Below are 16,758 nucleotides of genomic sequence, written 5' to 3'. Positions count from 1 at the left end.
GGGGCACTGCTGAGCTCATGAATTGCAAGGATAGTAAATCGCATCATGCGATTCACAATCAGCAGGGAGTACTTCTGGTACACTGATGCTGAACTAGTGAATGCAGTGGTTATTATGGAGACTTGACATATCTGTGTGACTTGTGGAGGGATGTTGTGATGAAACGGTTTGGATTGTTAAGATCACCATTTACATTATGGTGTCCAAAAATGCAGCCACATTAAAGGACCAGGTCGTTGGGTGCCTGGAGAGCAGCAGATGCACATCGTATGGGTATACAGACTGGATAAATGTGACCTCGGTTCAGGGAAAGGGTGTAGTTTTATGATGTGAATGAGGTCTTGATGGCTGCCATTTGGTTATAATTTTATTATATTGTAAGTTTGGGAGTAAAATTATAACAGATGATTGCATAAGCTTGATTTGTATTTTCTTGTGTCAACAAGATTAAGGTGCTTAAAGTGATTAAACAATTTAAATAAAGCAGGTAGAGAGGAATTCAGAACTAGAGTCTAATATTAAAAACAGAGATGAGCCAATAGATGCAAAATCAGGAAACTGGTTATCCACAAAAAAGCTGGCCTAAATTCCTGTTCATCATCCAGGCATAAAAGACATTCACCTGGACTCCACTTTTCCACATTTTTGTTCTTTGTGATGCCCCTATTTAACAAAAATATGATTATACTTTTTTGAGGAATTAAAATTTTCCCTTTTAGGTTTGTTTCTGTGTGACACTTAATGGCAAGCTAAGAACATAGTAAATTTATTTTCTAATCTGAATTGTACTTTGCCTCTTTTTTTAAGATAAAAATAAACTGCTGGAAGAATTCAGCAGTTCATGCAGCACCTTTTTTTGGTGAGAAACCAAATTGACATTTTAAGACGAATGACCTTTCATCAGAATTCAATTCACTTGACCTGAAACATTAAATGTGTTTTTCTCCAAAGATACTACCTGGCCTTCTGAGTTTTTGGAGCACTCTTAGTTCTGATTTTAGATTTGCAGTATCAGCTGTATTTTGCCTTTTCTGAGTGTCTCTGTCCCCTTCCCCTATCAATCTGGCTGCCATAAGCTGGAGCTGCTTCCTTCGAATGGTGCACTGAAAAAACAGTTTTTAGTTATACAATTTGAGAACTGTGTTTGTATTCAACTTCCTTGTGCTGTTGGGGATTGGTTAGCCCTTAAGTCTTGGAAAATGTTTTTTTGACAAGTGGGCCAACTAAGTCCATTAAGGTTACGAATATGACCATTCCGCAAATGTAGGTAGCATGCATTGTTTTAACGTTATATTGTTACTTTCGATTAGCAGGCTTTTTCCCCTGTTTTGAAACAATTCGTTATTGCTTGCAATTGAAAGAGGCAGGATGTACACCCACATTACAAAGTAAAATAGTGCTTTGGCGGTTTTGATGGTGAGATCAGACATTCAAACTGATTTTCAGCACAAAATGATAGTGTACCTTTGACCACAAACCCCTGCAAGCATGCATTGCTGTGTTCAAGAAAGCTCCATAATTTTCAAACCAAATTCTGTCACTGTAGAGTTAAGTGATACCATTAAATAGTTTTGGGGTTTCCTTTTAATGTAACATATGAAAACTAAATCAAGTGCTAATTAGGGCTGGCAGATGAAACTCCCATTGCTCATCTAAGGTTTCTAAAAATTGGGCAAAATGTGATTAAAGCTTTTCATTATTGTAATGTGTAGATGCTGTGATAAGGCAGTTACCATTCTGACAGCTTAGATAGTAAAATTGCATAGAAAAAGAAATGTAATCATATAGTAAGAACTCAACTGGGTTTGCCGAGTTCAAAGGTAATACTGTTTTTAAAAGTCCTGACACTTGCATTTTGTGTTATGTAACTCAGTCTGCAGTTTTTCTCAATCGATATAATCCTGCTTATATGAAGCAGTCTATTCAGTCTCTCGTACAGTACTCAATACCTTTCAGTAAATTGAATCTTTTACCTTGATCACAAAAGATGTGTTTAGTGGATTACGGAAGCTTAAACGTTTACGAGCAGATGTGCTCTTGTTTTAATTAAATGCTACATAGGTACTTCCACAATAAAAGAGGACAAAGAACAATGAGTTAAATGTCAAGTGAGAGGTGCTCCCAGACAGCAACCTGTTTGTATTAAGGCTTTCTTATTATTATGTTTGAAAGGACTGCAATGCTCCTCAGAGAAGAGAAAGTCAAGCACCATTTACGTTGTCCAATACTACATTTTAAAGTGCATAAAGTACAGCTGGTAATTAATTTAGTGGGATGTAGATAAGGAGACCACACTCTGTTTTAATTAGTGGTGTTCTCTCAAATGTAATACAGTATGTGGAAGGTTTTATCATTGCAGTGGCAAGATAGATTTTTCATATGGTTTCACCCTGCTAATGTCAGACCCCATCAGGAGCTATAAGATGTGACATTAATACGGTCAAAGACAAAATAGGTTGTACTCCTTATTTATTGCAACGAAATTAATCGTAAACTGACAGTTCAAGCATCTCCCTGTGTTGGATTTTCAGTTCAATATAATAGGAGTAGGATTTATTTATAACCATTCTCTGCATTTGTAATTAATTTTCTCCGTTAGATAAACAAAATGCATTCCTATGTTGGTATAACTGCTGAACAAATGAACTTAGTTGATGATAATTATTAATTGGATTCACTAATATTTGCTCAATTTAAAAAAAAACTGTTTTCTTAATTTCATGCATTTTCAATAGTTGCACGTTTGATTTGTCTGTTATTTTTCTTGTTTGCACATCTCCTGCCCCCTTTTTGCTGCTGCTTCGTCCTGTTCACAACATCTCCTGGCAAATTGTCCATAATGCCAACAGCAAATTATCCATAAAATGCTATCTGAGCAGGTTGTGACATCGATGTCTGTGACTCCTGTAGTTTAATTAACCTGACTGCAGTCTCTGGGGCCCAACAGTCTTAACTTGTAATACTGATCGCCTAACTCTCCACTGCCCTTCCAAATACAAATTCTGAGCTACGTATTAATATTTTTCACCCAACTTTTTACTTTCCGACCTTCTTCCCTCATCCCCTACCCCCTATCCCATCCACTTTCTGATTAGCAGTATCACCCAGACAAACAGAATGCAGATGTGCCAGTGGGAGAACTTGAGGAGTGCGTACAGAGGTTCATCGAAGTTGATCAGGCGTGGAAAATACTAGGGAATGAAGAAACAAAGAAAGAGTATGACCTGCAGCGTCGTGGTAGGTTCTGCTTTGTGAAGGCAACTTTCTAAGTCACCAATTCAGTATCACTTAAATTAAAAGAAGCTTTTTTATGGATTTTATCGACTCAAATTATTTATATCTAGCCATGATAAGAGCAATCTTCTTTATGCATACTTTTACTAAATCTACTTTATGCATTTTTTAAATGTGAATTCTCTCTTTGCTAACTATAAATTCAGTGTATAATCTGATTTGTAAATGCCTAAACCCTTGCTGCATTTTTTGGACATCTTTGTTAATGAAGTGGAATTCAACATGATCTATGGATAATAGTTTTGAATGATACTATTGTATTGAGAATTTTAGATGAAATGACAAAATGACTCCTTAATTGTTCATGTTATTTGCTGGAAGATTAGTACTCAATGGCTATGAGGAAGATTAAATCTAGATACACTAAAGGCATTAACTAGTCATACCTGATATGCGCTTCCTTTCTACTTATAATACAACATCTTAAAGCACAGGCAGACAGTTGTGAGCAATAGGAAGAAAAATGTAGGTCAGGTCTGTCACAGATGGACTGCCATTACATGATGTGATAGCTTGTCTTCTTTTCTGGCCCCAGGACAGGGTACCCTCAGACTTCCATTATAGCTTCAACAAATGTAAATCTATTCTACACAGCTAATGGGGGAGGGGAAGAGAAAAAGTCAATAGTTGTGTACTGCTTGTGGAAAAAACAGTCATTCACTGCAATATACTCTTGACCAAAATTGATGTGTAGGCACCACCACTTTACAATGTGTCTGATGAAGATACGCCACATCTGCATCCAGTTAGTGATTCTAATTCTGTGAAAGCATTGTAAGAAATCTTTCTCTATTGCAATGATTTTTAGGCCTGTACTGTTATGTTACCAGTTAGATTTTGTTTGCTTAGGCATGCCCCCCAACCCCTGCACATCCGAAAGGAAACTCAGTTCTAGTCTACTGTTGCACCTGATTTCAATATGTTATTTTAATTATTTCGAGGATATTGTTTTGTAACCAGTCTTGACTCCAGTGTTATGATCACCACACATTTTACTTTTTTTTGTGATCTCTGCTATATTTAAAAGTCAGTTATTATATTAATAATCTGTTTTTAAAACATGTTTACAAGTACCAGAATATTGAATTGCTTTTCCTGTTGAAATTTTGCATTATTAATGTACTTGTGTTATTACTAGTATTCTATTTGCTACTTTCCCATCCCAAAGGTTGGATTACATCAAATAAGACAATATTCTTTTGACATTTGCTTGATCAAGTTGAGAATTTCCCAAGTTAGAGGAAGGTTACTCTGATACATCCATTCAATTCTATTACTAAATCACACTTGTAAATATACAATGTGGTTGGCACTGCTGCCTCACAGTGCCAGAGACCCGGGTTCGATTCCAGCCTCTGGTGACTGTGTGGAATTTGCACGTTCTCCCCGTTCTGTGTGGGTTTCCTCTGGGTGCTCCAGTTTTCTCTCAGTCTAAAGATGTGCAGGTTAGGTGAATTGGCTGTGCTAAATTGCCCATTGTGTTCAGGGATGTGTAGGCTAAGTGCATTAATCAGGAGTAAATGTAGAGTAATTGGGATTGGGTTTGAGTAGGATATTCTTCGAAGGGTCAGTCTGGACTTGTTGGGCTGAATGGCCTGTTTCCAACTGTAGGGACTCTAAAATTCTAAGAAATTAAATATGGCAAACTGGCATCTATGAACTGGCCTTCTCGTCTCGAAATTACTGGTACTAATGTTACCAAATCCACCTTTACCATTAATGATGTGGCCTTTGATATGCCTGATAGAATAAAAATAATTGATACTTGAACTTTAGAGGCTCTGTGCTACTGGTGATAGTATAAACAGTTGAGTTTATCAGAAGTAACTCACATAGCCTTCAATCTGTTTTGATAGCTTGTTTCCATTTTGTGATTTTGTTTTAAAAAGTATAACTTTTTGAAAACTATTATGTGTAATCCTTATGCTAGTTTAGTGTATTCCTTATGCTAGTTTACATTGTTTCAAGGAATTGTACATTAAACATGCCTGTATATAAACGAGCTATAGTTCATGTACATCCATTGATTTTGAGAAGTCATATCCATCACAACTTTATGCAATAGTCTAATGAAAGACTGTATTTTAAGACATAGAAGTTGAAGTGCTTTGGAGTAAAGATGAGTAGGAACATATCCATGTATCTGACCAGAATATTTGACAGTTGTAACTGTTTAACCACTTGATTGTCACAGTGTCTGGGAAGTTGAAGGTACGTGTGATATTACTGTGGCCTGTTAATAGTCTGGCAGGAACAGTGTCAGAAATTGCTCTCTGCACTTCTGAAATAAGAACATGTCTGTTTTCCATTAACATTATAATTAAAATGACAAAAAAAGGTTGGAATGTTGCTGGCTTCATTGATTAAAATCAATTTGCAGTCTTTCAAAAAAAAGTGGTAAGTGTTTCTGCATCTTAGCTATATCTTAGCAGAAAAAGCAATTGAACTTGCCTTGCTTTTATTTTTTGTTGGGGAAGAATATGTGAAGCTGGTAGCACAATGTTCTGAAATAGTTCTGTTGTTTACTGTCCTTTAAGAAGGACTAGTCAAAAATATTGTCTACTCTTGCTTATTTTGACACTTAAACTGATGACTGCCATTTGATTCTTGCCCACCATCTGCTGTTGATTGAAAATTGGGAGTGTCATCCAAATTATCTGCATGTGCAAACAATGTACTGTTTCTGAGCTCCTTTGAAGCTATTCTCTATTGTTAATTCATTCAGGTCATAATATAAATTGGGATGGAACAACTAGCACTGGAGAAAGATCTTCTCCATGGCCATTGTGATTTGTACTTTGCAGACAATTTATAGACTATGTCCAACAGATGGTATGATTTGGAGATGCCGGTATTGGACTGGGGTGTACAAAGTTACAAATCAGTATAACCTGGTGTTGTGTGATTTTCAACAGATGGTAAGAATCTTTCGAAGAATATCTGATGGGATGTACTATGTACTAGTCAGTAATTTTCACATTGTTAATTTATTGAATACAAATGTGTGTTGGGATTACTAACGATGACATATCCATTTCTTATTTTATGACCATTTCAGCAAATTTTAAATAAAAAAACTGAGTTCCAGTTTGAGAGAATGTATTTTAATACTTTTTACTTTTCAAACGAGTATTGAGTACAGGAGTTGGGAGGTCATGTTGCGGCTGTACAGGACATTTGTTAGGCCACTGTTGGAATATTGTGTGCAGTTCTGGTCTCCTTCCTATCGGAAAGATGTTATGAAACTTGAAAGCGTTCAGAGAAGATTTACAAGGATGTTGCCAGGGTTGGAGGATCAGAGCTACAGGGAGAGGATGAACAAGCTGGGGCTGTTTTCCCTGGAGTGTCGGAGGCTGAGGGGTGACCTTTTGGAGGTTTACAAAATTATGAGGGGCATGGATAGGATAAATAGGCAAAGCCTTTTCCCTGGGGTCGGGGAGTCCAGAACTAGAGGGCATAGTTTTAGGGTCAGAGGGGAAAGATATAAAAGAGACCTAAGCGACAACTTTTTCACACAGAGGGTGGTACATGTATGGAATGAGCTGCCAGAAGAAGTAGTGGAGGCTGGTACAATTGCAACATTTAAGAGGCATTTGGATGGGTATATGAATAGCAAGGGTTTGGAGGGGATATGGGCTGGGTGCTGGCAGGTGGGACTAAATTGGGTTGGGATATCTGGTCGGCATGGACAACTTAGACCAAATGGTCTGTTTCCATGCTGTACATCTCTATGACTCTAAACTATACCACCACCCCATCCCCAACCCCTTCCGCATACATAATGATTATGGCAAGTCTGATGTCCACTGGAATCAACATATTGGATTTGGGAAGATCTTTTCTCATGTCAATCATTTAGCCATAATATTTAATGTCTTAGAAAAATCTTTTTGTGTATTTTCACAGTTGGGCACAACATATGTATATGCCCTTGTTAGGGAGGGAAGTCTATGTTTTATGGAAAGAATTTTACAAGCTGTTTACAAGCTATTTCAATGTATTGATAATTCATTATAGTGTGTTCTTAAAAAGTCAGAGCATTAAAGCTAGATGATCATTTCAAGATCTAGCTTAAGAGTAACCTTCAATAAATAAAGTTGCACAGCTGGGAACGAACATGTCCATTCTTGGAGTTGTAAATGCCTTAGCAAAGCCAGAGTAAAGTTTCCACCCTTGTTGAAACTTTATTGCTGGAACAGCACAGCAGGTCAGGCAGCATCCAGGGAACAGGAGATTCGACGTTTCGGGCACAGGCCCTTCTTCAGGAATGAGCATTGACTCTCTGCTCATTCCTGAAGAAGGGCCTGTGCCCGAAACGTCGAATCTCCTGTTCCCTGGATGCTGCCTGACCTGCTGTGCTGTTCCAGCAATAAAGTTTCAACTTTGATGTCCAGCATCTGCAGACCTCACTTTCTCCTTAAAGTTTCCACCCTACCAACCTTCGCATAAACCAAATCATCCGCCGACATTTCCGCCACAAAATCCAAACAGACCCCACCACCAGGGATATATTTCCCTCCCCACCCCTCTCCGCCTTCCGCAAAGACCGTTCCCTCCGTGACTACCTGGTCAGGTCCACGCCCCCCTACGACCCACCCTCCCATCCTGGCACTTTCCCCTGCCACCGCAGGAACTGTAAAACCTGTGCCCAAACCTCCTCCCTCACCTCCATCCAAGGCCCTAAAGGAACCTTCCACATCCATCAAAGTTTTACCTGCACATCCACTAATATCATTTATTGTATCCGTTGCTCCCGATGCGGTCTCCTCTACATTGGGGAGACTGGGCGCCTCCTAGCAGAGCGCTTTAGGGAACATCTCCGAGACACCCGCACCAATCAACCAAATCACCCCGTGGCTCAACATTTCAACTCCCCCTCCCACTCTGCCGAGGATATGGAGGTGCTGGGCCTCCTCCACTGCCGCTCCCTCACCACCAGACGCATGGAAGAAGAACGCCTCATCTTCCGCCTCAGAACACTTCAACCCCAGGGCATCAATGTGGATTTCAACAGCTTCCTCATTTCCCCTTCCCCCAACTCATCCTAGTTTCTAACCTCCAGCAAAACTGTCCCCTTGACTTGTCCAGACTTATCCGACCTGCCCAGCTCCTTTTCCACCTATCCACTCCACCCTCTCCTCCCTGACCTATCACCTTCATCTCCTCCCCCACTGACCTATTGTACTCTATGCTACTCTATCCCCACCCCCACCCTCCTCTAGCTTATCTCTCCACGCTTCAGGCTCTCTGCCTTTATTCCTGATGAAAGGCTTTTGCCCGAAACGTCGATTTCGAAGCTCCTCGGATGCTGCCTGAATTGCTGTGCTCTTCCAGCACCACTGATCCAGAATAAAGTATTATTGAGCCAAGTCTCTAACAGTTATTTAATGTTATTCTCTGTCTAAAAGGATCTCAATAGATTTTATTTTTAATCCTGTTCAATTGCAGCCCCATAAACCTTAATGATGAGTCTTACAGTATTTTCTCTGATCTGACAGTTGAGACAATGGAGCTGCACAATCGCTCCGCCCTCTTTGTCAGATCAAAGCCAGCAGGACAGGAGTTCACAGAGGCTTGTCCTTTTTGGCTATTTCTGGACTCTCAACAGTTTTTATCAGCTGTTGCATGAGAATGTAGTTGTTTAGTCCTAACTTTATTTGGACAGCTTTAAGAATAATTCAGTAAAGAAAGCAAGTTTTATTTTGGATTTTAACCTTCATTTGATTAAACTGATCCAAATAGCCAAAGTGTTTCACAGCCTTAAGGACATTTCTAGGGGTGAGTTACATAAATGTGTAAAGCGAAAACAATAGTACAAATAAAGTAATGATTTATATTGCTTTAATCCCAGCTGATGTTATTACTGCACAAGCAATATCCCAAACTCAGATCTGGCTTGATGGATCGTATTTTGCTCTATGTTTGATTTTAATGAGGTGGCTTTACATTGAAACACTAACATCAATGTGCATATTTGGTCTTAATAATTAAAACAAACTGTGCAAAAGAAATGAAGGTAAAAAAGAAAAAAAAGTCTTTACAAATACCACGTTAAAGATTTTGAAATACATGGCAAAAATGCAAACTCATGAACCCTTAACAGCATCCCATTGCAGTACTTAAAAACCACAGAGAAATCCCATCTCTGTCCCCCATAGGATTTGACTTAGCGATGGCTTTGGTGCCTGATTGTGATGTCCACTTCCTTGATTTATTATATAACTGAGCTTAGAACTTCTCAGCTTTACATAACCCCAAAGGATTTTAATCAACCCCAGCTTCTGGTCTGGAACTTTTAAACAAAACTTTTTACACTGAGTTAATTCTTAACAGTCCTAAACTATCTTCCTTTCTCAGGAGCAATTGTTTTATACACCGAGCTTCAGTCAAGACATCTGCTAAATGACAAAGTGAGACCATAACCTGTTTAATCCATGAAATAGTCATTTCCCTGATCAAAATAAAAACCCTCATGACCTTCTAACTAAAAACTTAATGCAGAATTTTTACTTTGTTTTCTTGTAAGAACCTCACGAGCTAAATAAATTCTCATTCGCCTCCCAAATTTTTTTCTCTCTCGCTCGTGCTCACACACGTGTATGCACACACACACGCGCGCTTGCACTCACATACACAAAGACACACACACACACACATACTTGCATACACGCAGGCTGTCTTAAGGAAATAAATCACCATGGCTACAGATAAATCCCTTATTTAAAACCCACAGCCAGTCCTGCAGGTCAGGTTCAACCCCTCTGGGGTTTTTTGATAAGTCAACTGAGGAGTTGTACAGAGATCGGATAGAGATCTGTCACTCATTAGTCGGGGCTGTCCTTCCCCGTCGGTCAGGGAATGAACCACAGTCAATCCTGTGGGTCTGCCCAAGGGGCATTATCTGGGATCACTGGTGCAGTAGGGAAGTTGGAGAAGTCATAGACTCATACAGCACAGAAATCGACCCTTCAGTCCAACTCATCTGCATCAACTGGACATCACAATCCACCTAATCCTATTTGCCAGCATTTGGCCCATATTTCTTGCTATTCATATACTCATGCAGTTGCCTTTTAAGTATTGTAATTGTACCTGCCTCCACCACTTCTTTTGCAGCTCATTTCATCCACACACTACTCTTTGCATGAAAAAGTTACCTCTCCGGTCCTTTTTAAATCTTTCTCCTTTTAGTTTTATTCTCCCCCTGCACCCCCACCATAGGAAAATGATCTTGGCTGTCCATCTTACCCATGCCCCTCATGATTTTATAAACCTCTACAAGATCACCACTCAGCCTTCGACACTCCAAGGCAAAAAGGTCATTTGTGCAGATTGAAGGCAATGTGCTGGGATGCAGAGGGGAGAATAATTGTGATGGAAGAACTAAACATACATGTGAGGGACAGTAGTGCATTGGAGACATGAGTTAGCTTTGAAGCAAGAGCCACTGGTCCTAATCAATCTGGCTTTAACAGGTTACGATATAGTACAATGGCCGGTGTGTCTAAGCTGTAGGACTGGATCTTGTATGTCATTTGGAAGGTGAAGGCACAAATGAAAGAGTTGGTGGGAATGTGTGGAAGCACAGTACTGATGGTGTTTGACAGGGTGTGTGAGGAAAAGGAATCTGGAGGTGCAGGGGACCACTTGATTACCAGGCTGAACCTGCAACTCACATTACCAAGGGCAAACTGCATTACCTACCACCCTCATCCAAATCAGGAGTGCGCAATGGTAGTGGAAAATGGCTACAACCACACCCTGAGTGAATGGAGTAAGTTTTTTTTCTGTATGAGCATGCGGCTCTACTTGTGAGCAACATGAGGCAAGGGACAATTGCAGTACTCGGGCACTTACACAATACATGTTGAAGATATCTAGTTCCTTGTGTGTAAAATGCATGTAGTATCTGACTCTGTGGAATGTAAATCCTGGTCATAAACCATCGTGACCATATCAAAATTGATCATAATCATATATGTAAAGCAGAAATAATCTCAACCGTTCTTCAAGCAATCACCTGCAGGCCACATTTCACAAAGACAATCCAAGATAGACTTTGAGAGGGCATGAAGTTGATTTTCTTTGTTGGCAAATATTTACAGTTCACAAACGTCCATAAAATACTGCCTTTCTTGGAGTAGGTGTGAGGAGGTTGTGGAAACAAAGTTTCAATATTCTGAACACTCTTATGATCTCCAACTGTAATTGTGCAACATGGCTTGTACTGCAAATTTCAAAATATGGTTCCTTTGGTCAGAAGTCCATTTGGCATTCCATGGCCCTCCTTGTTGGAGTCCTGCATGTCCTACTGTATCAAGGACTATGCTAAACCATCTTTTGCGTATGATGCGAGTGCTGACTATTCACATTATTAAGAACTTGCTCTGTTTTTTTATTTTTCTGTTCACTAAAGTTATCATTGCTGTTGCTGCAGTTCTATGAAGATGCAAAGAATTGGGAGGGGAACAGATAGGCCAGCAAATCCAGGACCAGCAACAAACACCAGCAGCTGTTGAGCATGTTCCACGTGAAGAAGTTATAGCAGAAGGTCCCTTCAAATCGGAAGATATATGAGAAACCCAGAATCTATCATCTTTCATACCATTTCCTCCAGATAAATGAGATGCATTGCCATCAGACAATGAGGATATCCCAAGACATGGTCACAGAGCTCTGCCAACTGCTGGAGCAAAATCTGCAATCTGAAGCAGTTCTATCTCAGTGGCCATCAAAGTGATAACTATGCTCAGGTTATGTAACTGGCTGCTTCCGAGGATCTGCTGGGTCCTGTGTGGAATTTCAGTTCGCAACCCACAAGTATATCAATACTGTTGTTGATGCACTTCTTGCCAGATCGTACTGTGCCATATGGTTTCATCATGACAAGGTCAGTGCTTCGATCTGGGCTGTAAGCATTGCCAACAAAACTGGCTTCCCCCAGGGGTAGGGTGCTGTAGACTGTACAGACATTGCATTGAGTGCACCATGTCTTAATATGACTGAGGACATCATTGTAAAGGGGTTTCATTCCATTAGTGTACAAGTATCTGTGATCATTGGTTTCACACCCAGGAAGTCTGCATCAGGTATTCTGGAAGCTGCCATCAATGAGAACTCTCATGTTCTTGTTTCGTTTCATGGCCTGGATGCCATACAAAAATGGATACTCGGCGTCTAGGGCTATCTTCTCTAACCATGGCTAATTACTACATTAGAGTTGAAAACTGTGGCACTGGAAAAGCGCAGCAGGTCAGGTAACATCCGAGGAGCAGGAGAATCATGTTTTGGGCATAAGCCCTTCACCAGGAATATGGGGTGGGGGAAGGGGGCTGAGAGATAAATGGGGGGAGCTGTGGGCCTGGGGGAAAGTAGCTGGGTGCCAGGAGTGGAGGGTGGTTTGGTGGGGAGCATAGACCTAATAAGGGAGCTGCAGAGGCAATGGTCTCTGCGGAATGCTGATAGGGATGAGGATGGAAATATATCTCTGGTGGTGGGGTCTGACTGTATATGGTGCAAATGACGGAGGGTGATCTGCTGTATTTGGAGATTGGTGGGGTGAAAGGTGAGGACTGGGGTGTTCTAACCTTGTTGTGGTTAGACAGGTGGAGTTCAAGCGTGGAGGTGCGAGAAGTGGAGGAGGTGCATTGGAGGGCGTTGTTGACCACGTGGAAAGAGAAGTTGTGGTCCTTGAAGTAGGAGGCAATCTGCGATGTTCTGGAGTGGAATTGCTCCTTCTTGGAGCAGGTACAGCGAAGGAATTGGGAGTAAGGGATGGCGTTTTTACAGGAGGGAGAGTGGGAGGAGGCGTGTCCAGGTAGCTGTGGGAGTTGGTGGGTTTGAAGTAACTGTCCACGTTGAATCAGTCGCCAGAAATGGAGACGGAGAGGTCCAGGAAGGGGAGGGAGTTGTCCGAAATGGTCCAGATGAACTTGAGGTCTGGGTGGAAAGTGTTTCCCTCCCCACCCCTATCAGCATTCTGCAGGGACCATTCCCTTCACAACTTCCTCCACCAACCCACCCTCCTGTCCCGGCACCTTCCATTGTCACTGCAAGAGGTGTAAAACCTGTACCCACACCACCCCCATTTCCATCCAAGGCCCCCAAGGAACCTTCCACGTGGCAGAGATTTTCCTACACATCCAAACACCTCATTTACTGTGTCCGTTGCTCTCTGGTTTCCTCTACACTAAGGAGACAGGAAGCCAACTCTCAGAACATTTCAGAGAACATCTCTGGGGTGGACACACCCAGATAACTCCACCGCCCTGTTGCCAACCACCAACTCCCCCTCCCACTCTGCCAAGGACATGCAAGTCCTGGGCTGCCTCCACCGCCAAATCCTAACCACCTGCCACCTGGAGGAAGAACGCCTCATCTTCCACCAGTTTTCTCATCTCCTCTCCCCCTATCTCATCCCAGATCCAACCCTCCAACTATCCCACCTGTCTGTCTATCTTCCTTCCCACCTATCTGCTCCACCCTCGGCTCCGACCCAGCACGATGACACCCCACCTGTATCTACCTATTGCCTTCCCAGCTACCTTTCCCCCATCCCCACATGTAACCCCCTCAATTTATCTCTCGGCCTCCTTCCCCCACCCCACTTTTCTGATGAAGGGCTTATGCCAAAACGTCGATTCTCCTGCTCCTTGGATGCTGCCTGACCACCTCTGCTTTTCCAGTGCAACACTTTTCGACTCTGATCTCCACCATCTGCGGTCCTCACTTTCTCCGAATGACTGCGTTACACAGATCCAAGCACAGATACAGTGCAGCCTATTCTTCTATGACAGGAATTGTGTAACAGTCAATAGACCTATTGAAGTGAGGTTCTGATGCTTGGATCAGTTTTGGTTTCAAGGTGGAGAAGTGTATTGGAGAGATGGGATAGTAGTAGTGGTAGTAGTAGTAGCTTGCTGTATAGACCAGATGGAGTTTGCTACATAATCCTCACATGTTGTGTTCACCACAACTGGAGCAGGCAAAGAAGGTTGTGATGGATATTGGACACCATCTTCCGAGGAGGAGGATGAGTATATTGAACAGAAGAAACATCAGCTTCAGTAATGACAAAATGATGCAGCTTTCGACTGAACAAGACAGATACGATTTAGAGTCATAGACTTGTGCAGAATGAAAACAGAGCCTTTGGCTCCACTTTTGTCCCTCAAACAGAACTAAATCCATTTGCTTGCATTTGGCCCATATCTCCCTCAATCTTTCCTATCCATGTACCTGACCAAATGTCTTTTAAATGTAATTGTACCCGCCTCTACCACTCACTGTGCCAATTCATTCCATACACGCACCACCTTCTGTGAGAAAAGGCTATCCTTCAGGTCCCTTTTAAATCTTGCCCCTCTCATCTTAAACCTATACCCTCTAGTTTTGGATGCCCCTACCCTGCAGAAAAGAACTTGACGATTCACCTTATCTATGCTCCTCATGATTTTATAACCTCAAAAAGGTCACCCCTCAGCTTTCTACACTCCAGAGAAAAAAGTCCCAGCCTATTCGTGCCGTGGGCGGCACGGTGGCACAGTGGTTAGCACTGCTGCCTCACAGTGCCAGAGACCCGGGTTCAATACCCGCCTCAGGCGACTGACTGTGTGGAGTTTGCACGTTCTCCCCGTGTCTGCAAGGGTTTCCTCCGGGTGCTCCGGTTTCCTCCCACAGTCCAAAGATGTGCAGGTCAGGTGAATTGGCCATGCTAAATTGCCCGTAGTGTTAGGTAAGGGGTAAATGTAGGGGTATGGGTGGGTTGCGCTTCGGCGGGGCGGTGTGGACTTGTTGGGCCGAAGGGCCTGTTTCCACATTGTAAGTAATCTAATCTAATCTATTCAGCCTCTCCTTGTAACTCAAACCCTCCCATCTAAGTAGCATTCATGAAACTTATTTTTGCACCCTTTCCAGTTTAATTACATCCTTTCAATAGCAGGGTGACCAGAATTATACACAGTACTTCAAATGTGGCCTTACCAATATCTTGTACAGCTGTAAAATGAAGGCCCAATTCCTGTACTCCGTGCTCTGACTGAAGAAGGCAAGTGTGCCAAATGCCATCTTTCCAACCCTGTCTACCTGTGATGCTACTTTCAAGAAACTACGTACCTGTATCCTTAAGTCTCTCTCTGTTTGATAACATTCCCCAGGACACTACCTTAAATATATAAGTCCTACCCTGATTTATCTTACCAAAACATAATAACTCTCATTTCTCTAAATTAAACTGGATCTGCCATTCCTTGGCCCACTGGTTGATCAGGATCCATTTAGGTCTTAGATGACCTTCTTCACTGACAGCTATACTGCCAATTTTGGTGCCATTCTAACCATGCCTCCTATATTCTCATCCAAATCGCTTATATAAGTGGTGAACAGCAGTGCATCCAGCCCTGTTCTTTGTACCATATCGCAGCTTAAAGGCCTCCAGAATGGACAATGACCCTCTACTACCAGCCTTTGTCTCCTACCATCAAACCAATTTTATATCCAATTGGCTAGCTGTCCCTGAATCTCATGAGATCTAACCTTACTAATTAGTCTACCATGCAGAACCTTGTTGAAGATGATGACTAGCATGAGGGGACATAGCTTTAAATTGAGGGGGTAAAAACAATGACTGCAGATGCTGGAAACCAGATTTTGGATTAATGGTGCTGGAAGAGCACAGCAGTTCAGGCAGCATCCAAGGAGCAGCAAAACTGACGTTTCGGGCAAAAGCCCTTCATCAGGAATAAAGGCAGAGAGCCTGAAGCGTGGAGAGATAAGCTAGAGGAGGGTGGGGGTGGGGAGAAAGTAGCATAGAGTGCAATAGGTGAGTGGGGGAAGGGATAAAGGTGATAGGTCAGGGAGGAGGGTGGAGTGGATAGGTGGAAAAGGAGATAGGCGGGTAGGACAAGTCCGGACAAGTTATGGGGACAGTGCTGAGCTGGAAGTTTGGAACTAGGGTGAGATGGGGAAAGGGGAAATGAGGAAACTGCTGAAGTCCACATTGATGCCCTGGGTTTGAAGTGTTCCGAGGCTGAAGATGAGGCATTCTTCCTCCAGGCGTCTGGTGGTGAGGGAGCGGCGGTGAAGGAGGCCCAGGACCTCCATGTCCTCGGCAGAGTGGGAGGGGTAGTTGAAATGTTGGGCCACGGGGCGGTGTGGTTGATTGGTGCGTGTGTCCCAGAGATGTTCCCTAAAGTGCTCTGCTAGGAGGCGTCCCGTCTCCTCAATGTAGAGGAGACCACATCGGGACCAACGGATGCAATAACTGATATTAATGGATGTGCAGGTAAAGCTTTGATGGATGTGGAAGGCTCCTTTAAGGCCTTGGATGGAGGTGAGGGAGGAGGTGTGGGCGCAGGTTTTGCAATTCCTGCGGCGGCAGGGGAAGGTGCCAGGATGGGAGGGTGGGTTGTGGGGGGGGGGGGGGTGGACCTGACCAGGTAGTCACAGTGGGAACGGTCTTTGCGG

The 16,758-nt window shown here is 42.4% G+C and overlaps 1 protein-coding gene across 5 annotated transcripts in view; it reads left to right on the top strand.

Moving 5' to 3' along the window:
- The window catches only part of dnajc24 (DnaJ (Hsp40) homolog, subfamily C, member 24), a 101,594-nt gene that overhangs the window by 47,654 nt on the left and 37,182 nt on the right, over positions 1-16,758 (top strand). For all 5 annotated transcript variants that reach the window (XM_087996369.1, XM_087996367.1, XM_087996368.1 and 2 more), the window contains exon 4: positions 3,099-3,237. In XM_087996369.1, coding sequence (XP_087852495.1) covers positions 3,099-3,237 — 139 coding nt within the window. The remainder of the gene's footprint in view (positions 1-3,098; positions 3,238-16,758) is intronic.

This window comes from Chiloscyllium plagiosum, unplaced genomic scaffold, assembly GCF_037043375.1.
Source record: "Chiloscyllium plagiosum isolate Xiang-an unplaced genomic scaffold, Cpla_swu_hap1 HiC_scaffold_18, whole genome shotgun sequence".
NCBI classification, from domain to species: Eukaryota; Metazoa; Chordata; class Chondrichthyes; order Orectolobiformes; family Hemiscylliidae; genus Chiloscyllium; species Chiloscyllium plagiosum.
The sequence above is the reverse complement of the archived record's forward strand: the minus strand, read 5'-3'. Positions and strand labels throughout refer to the sequence as shown.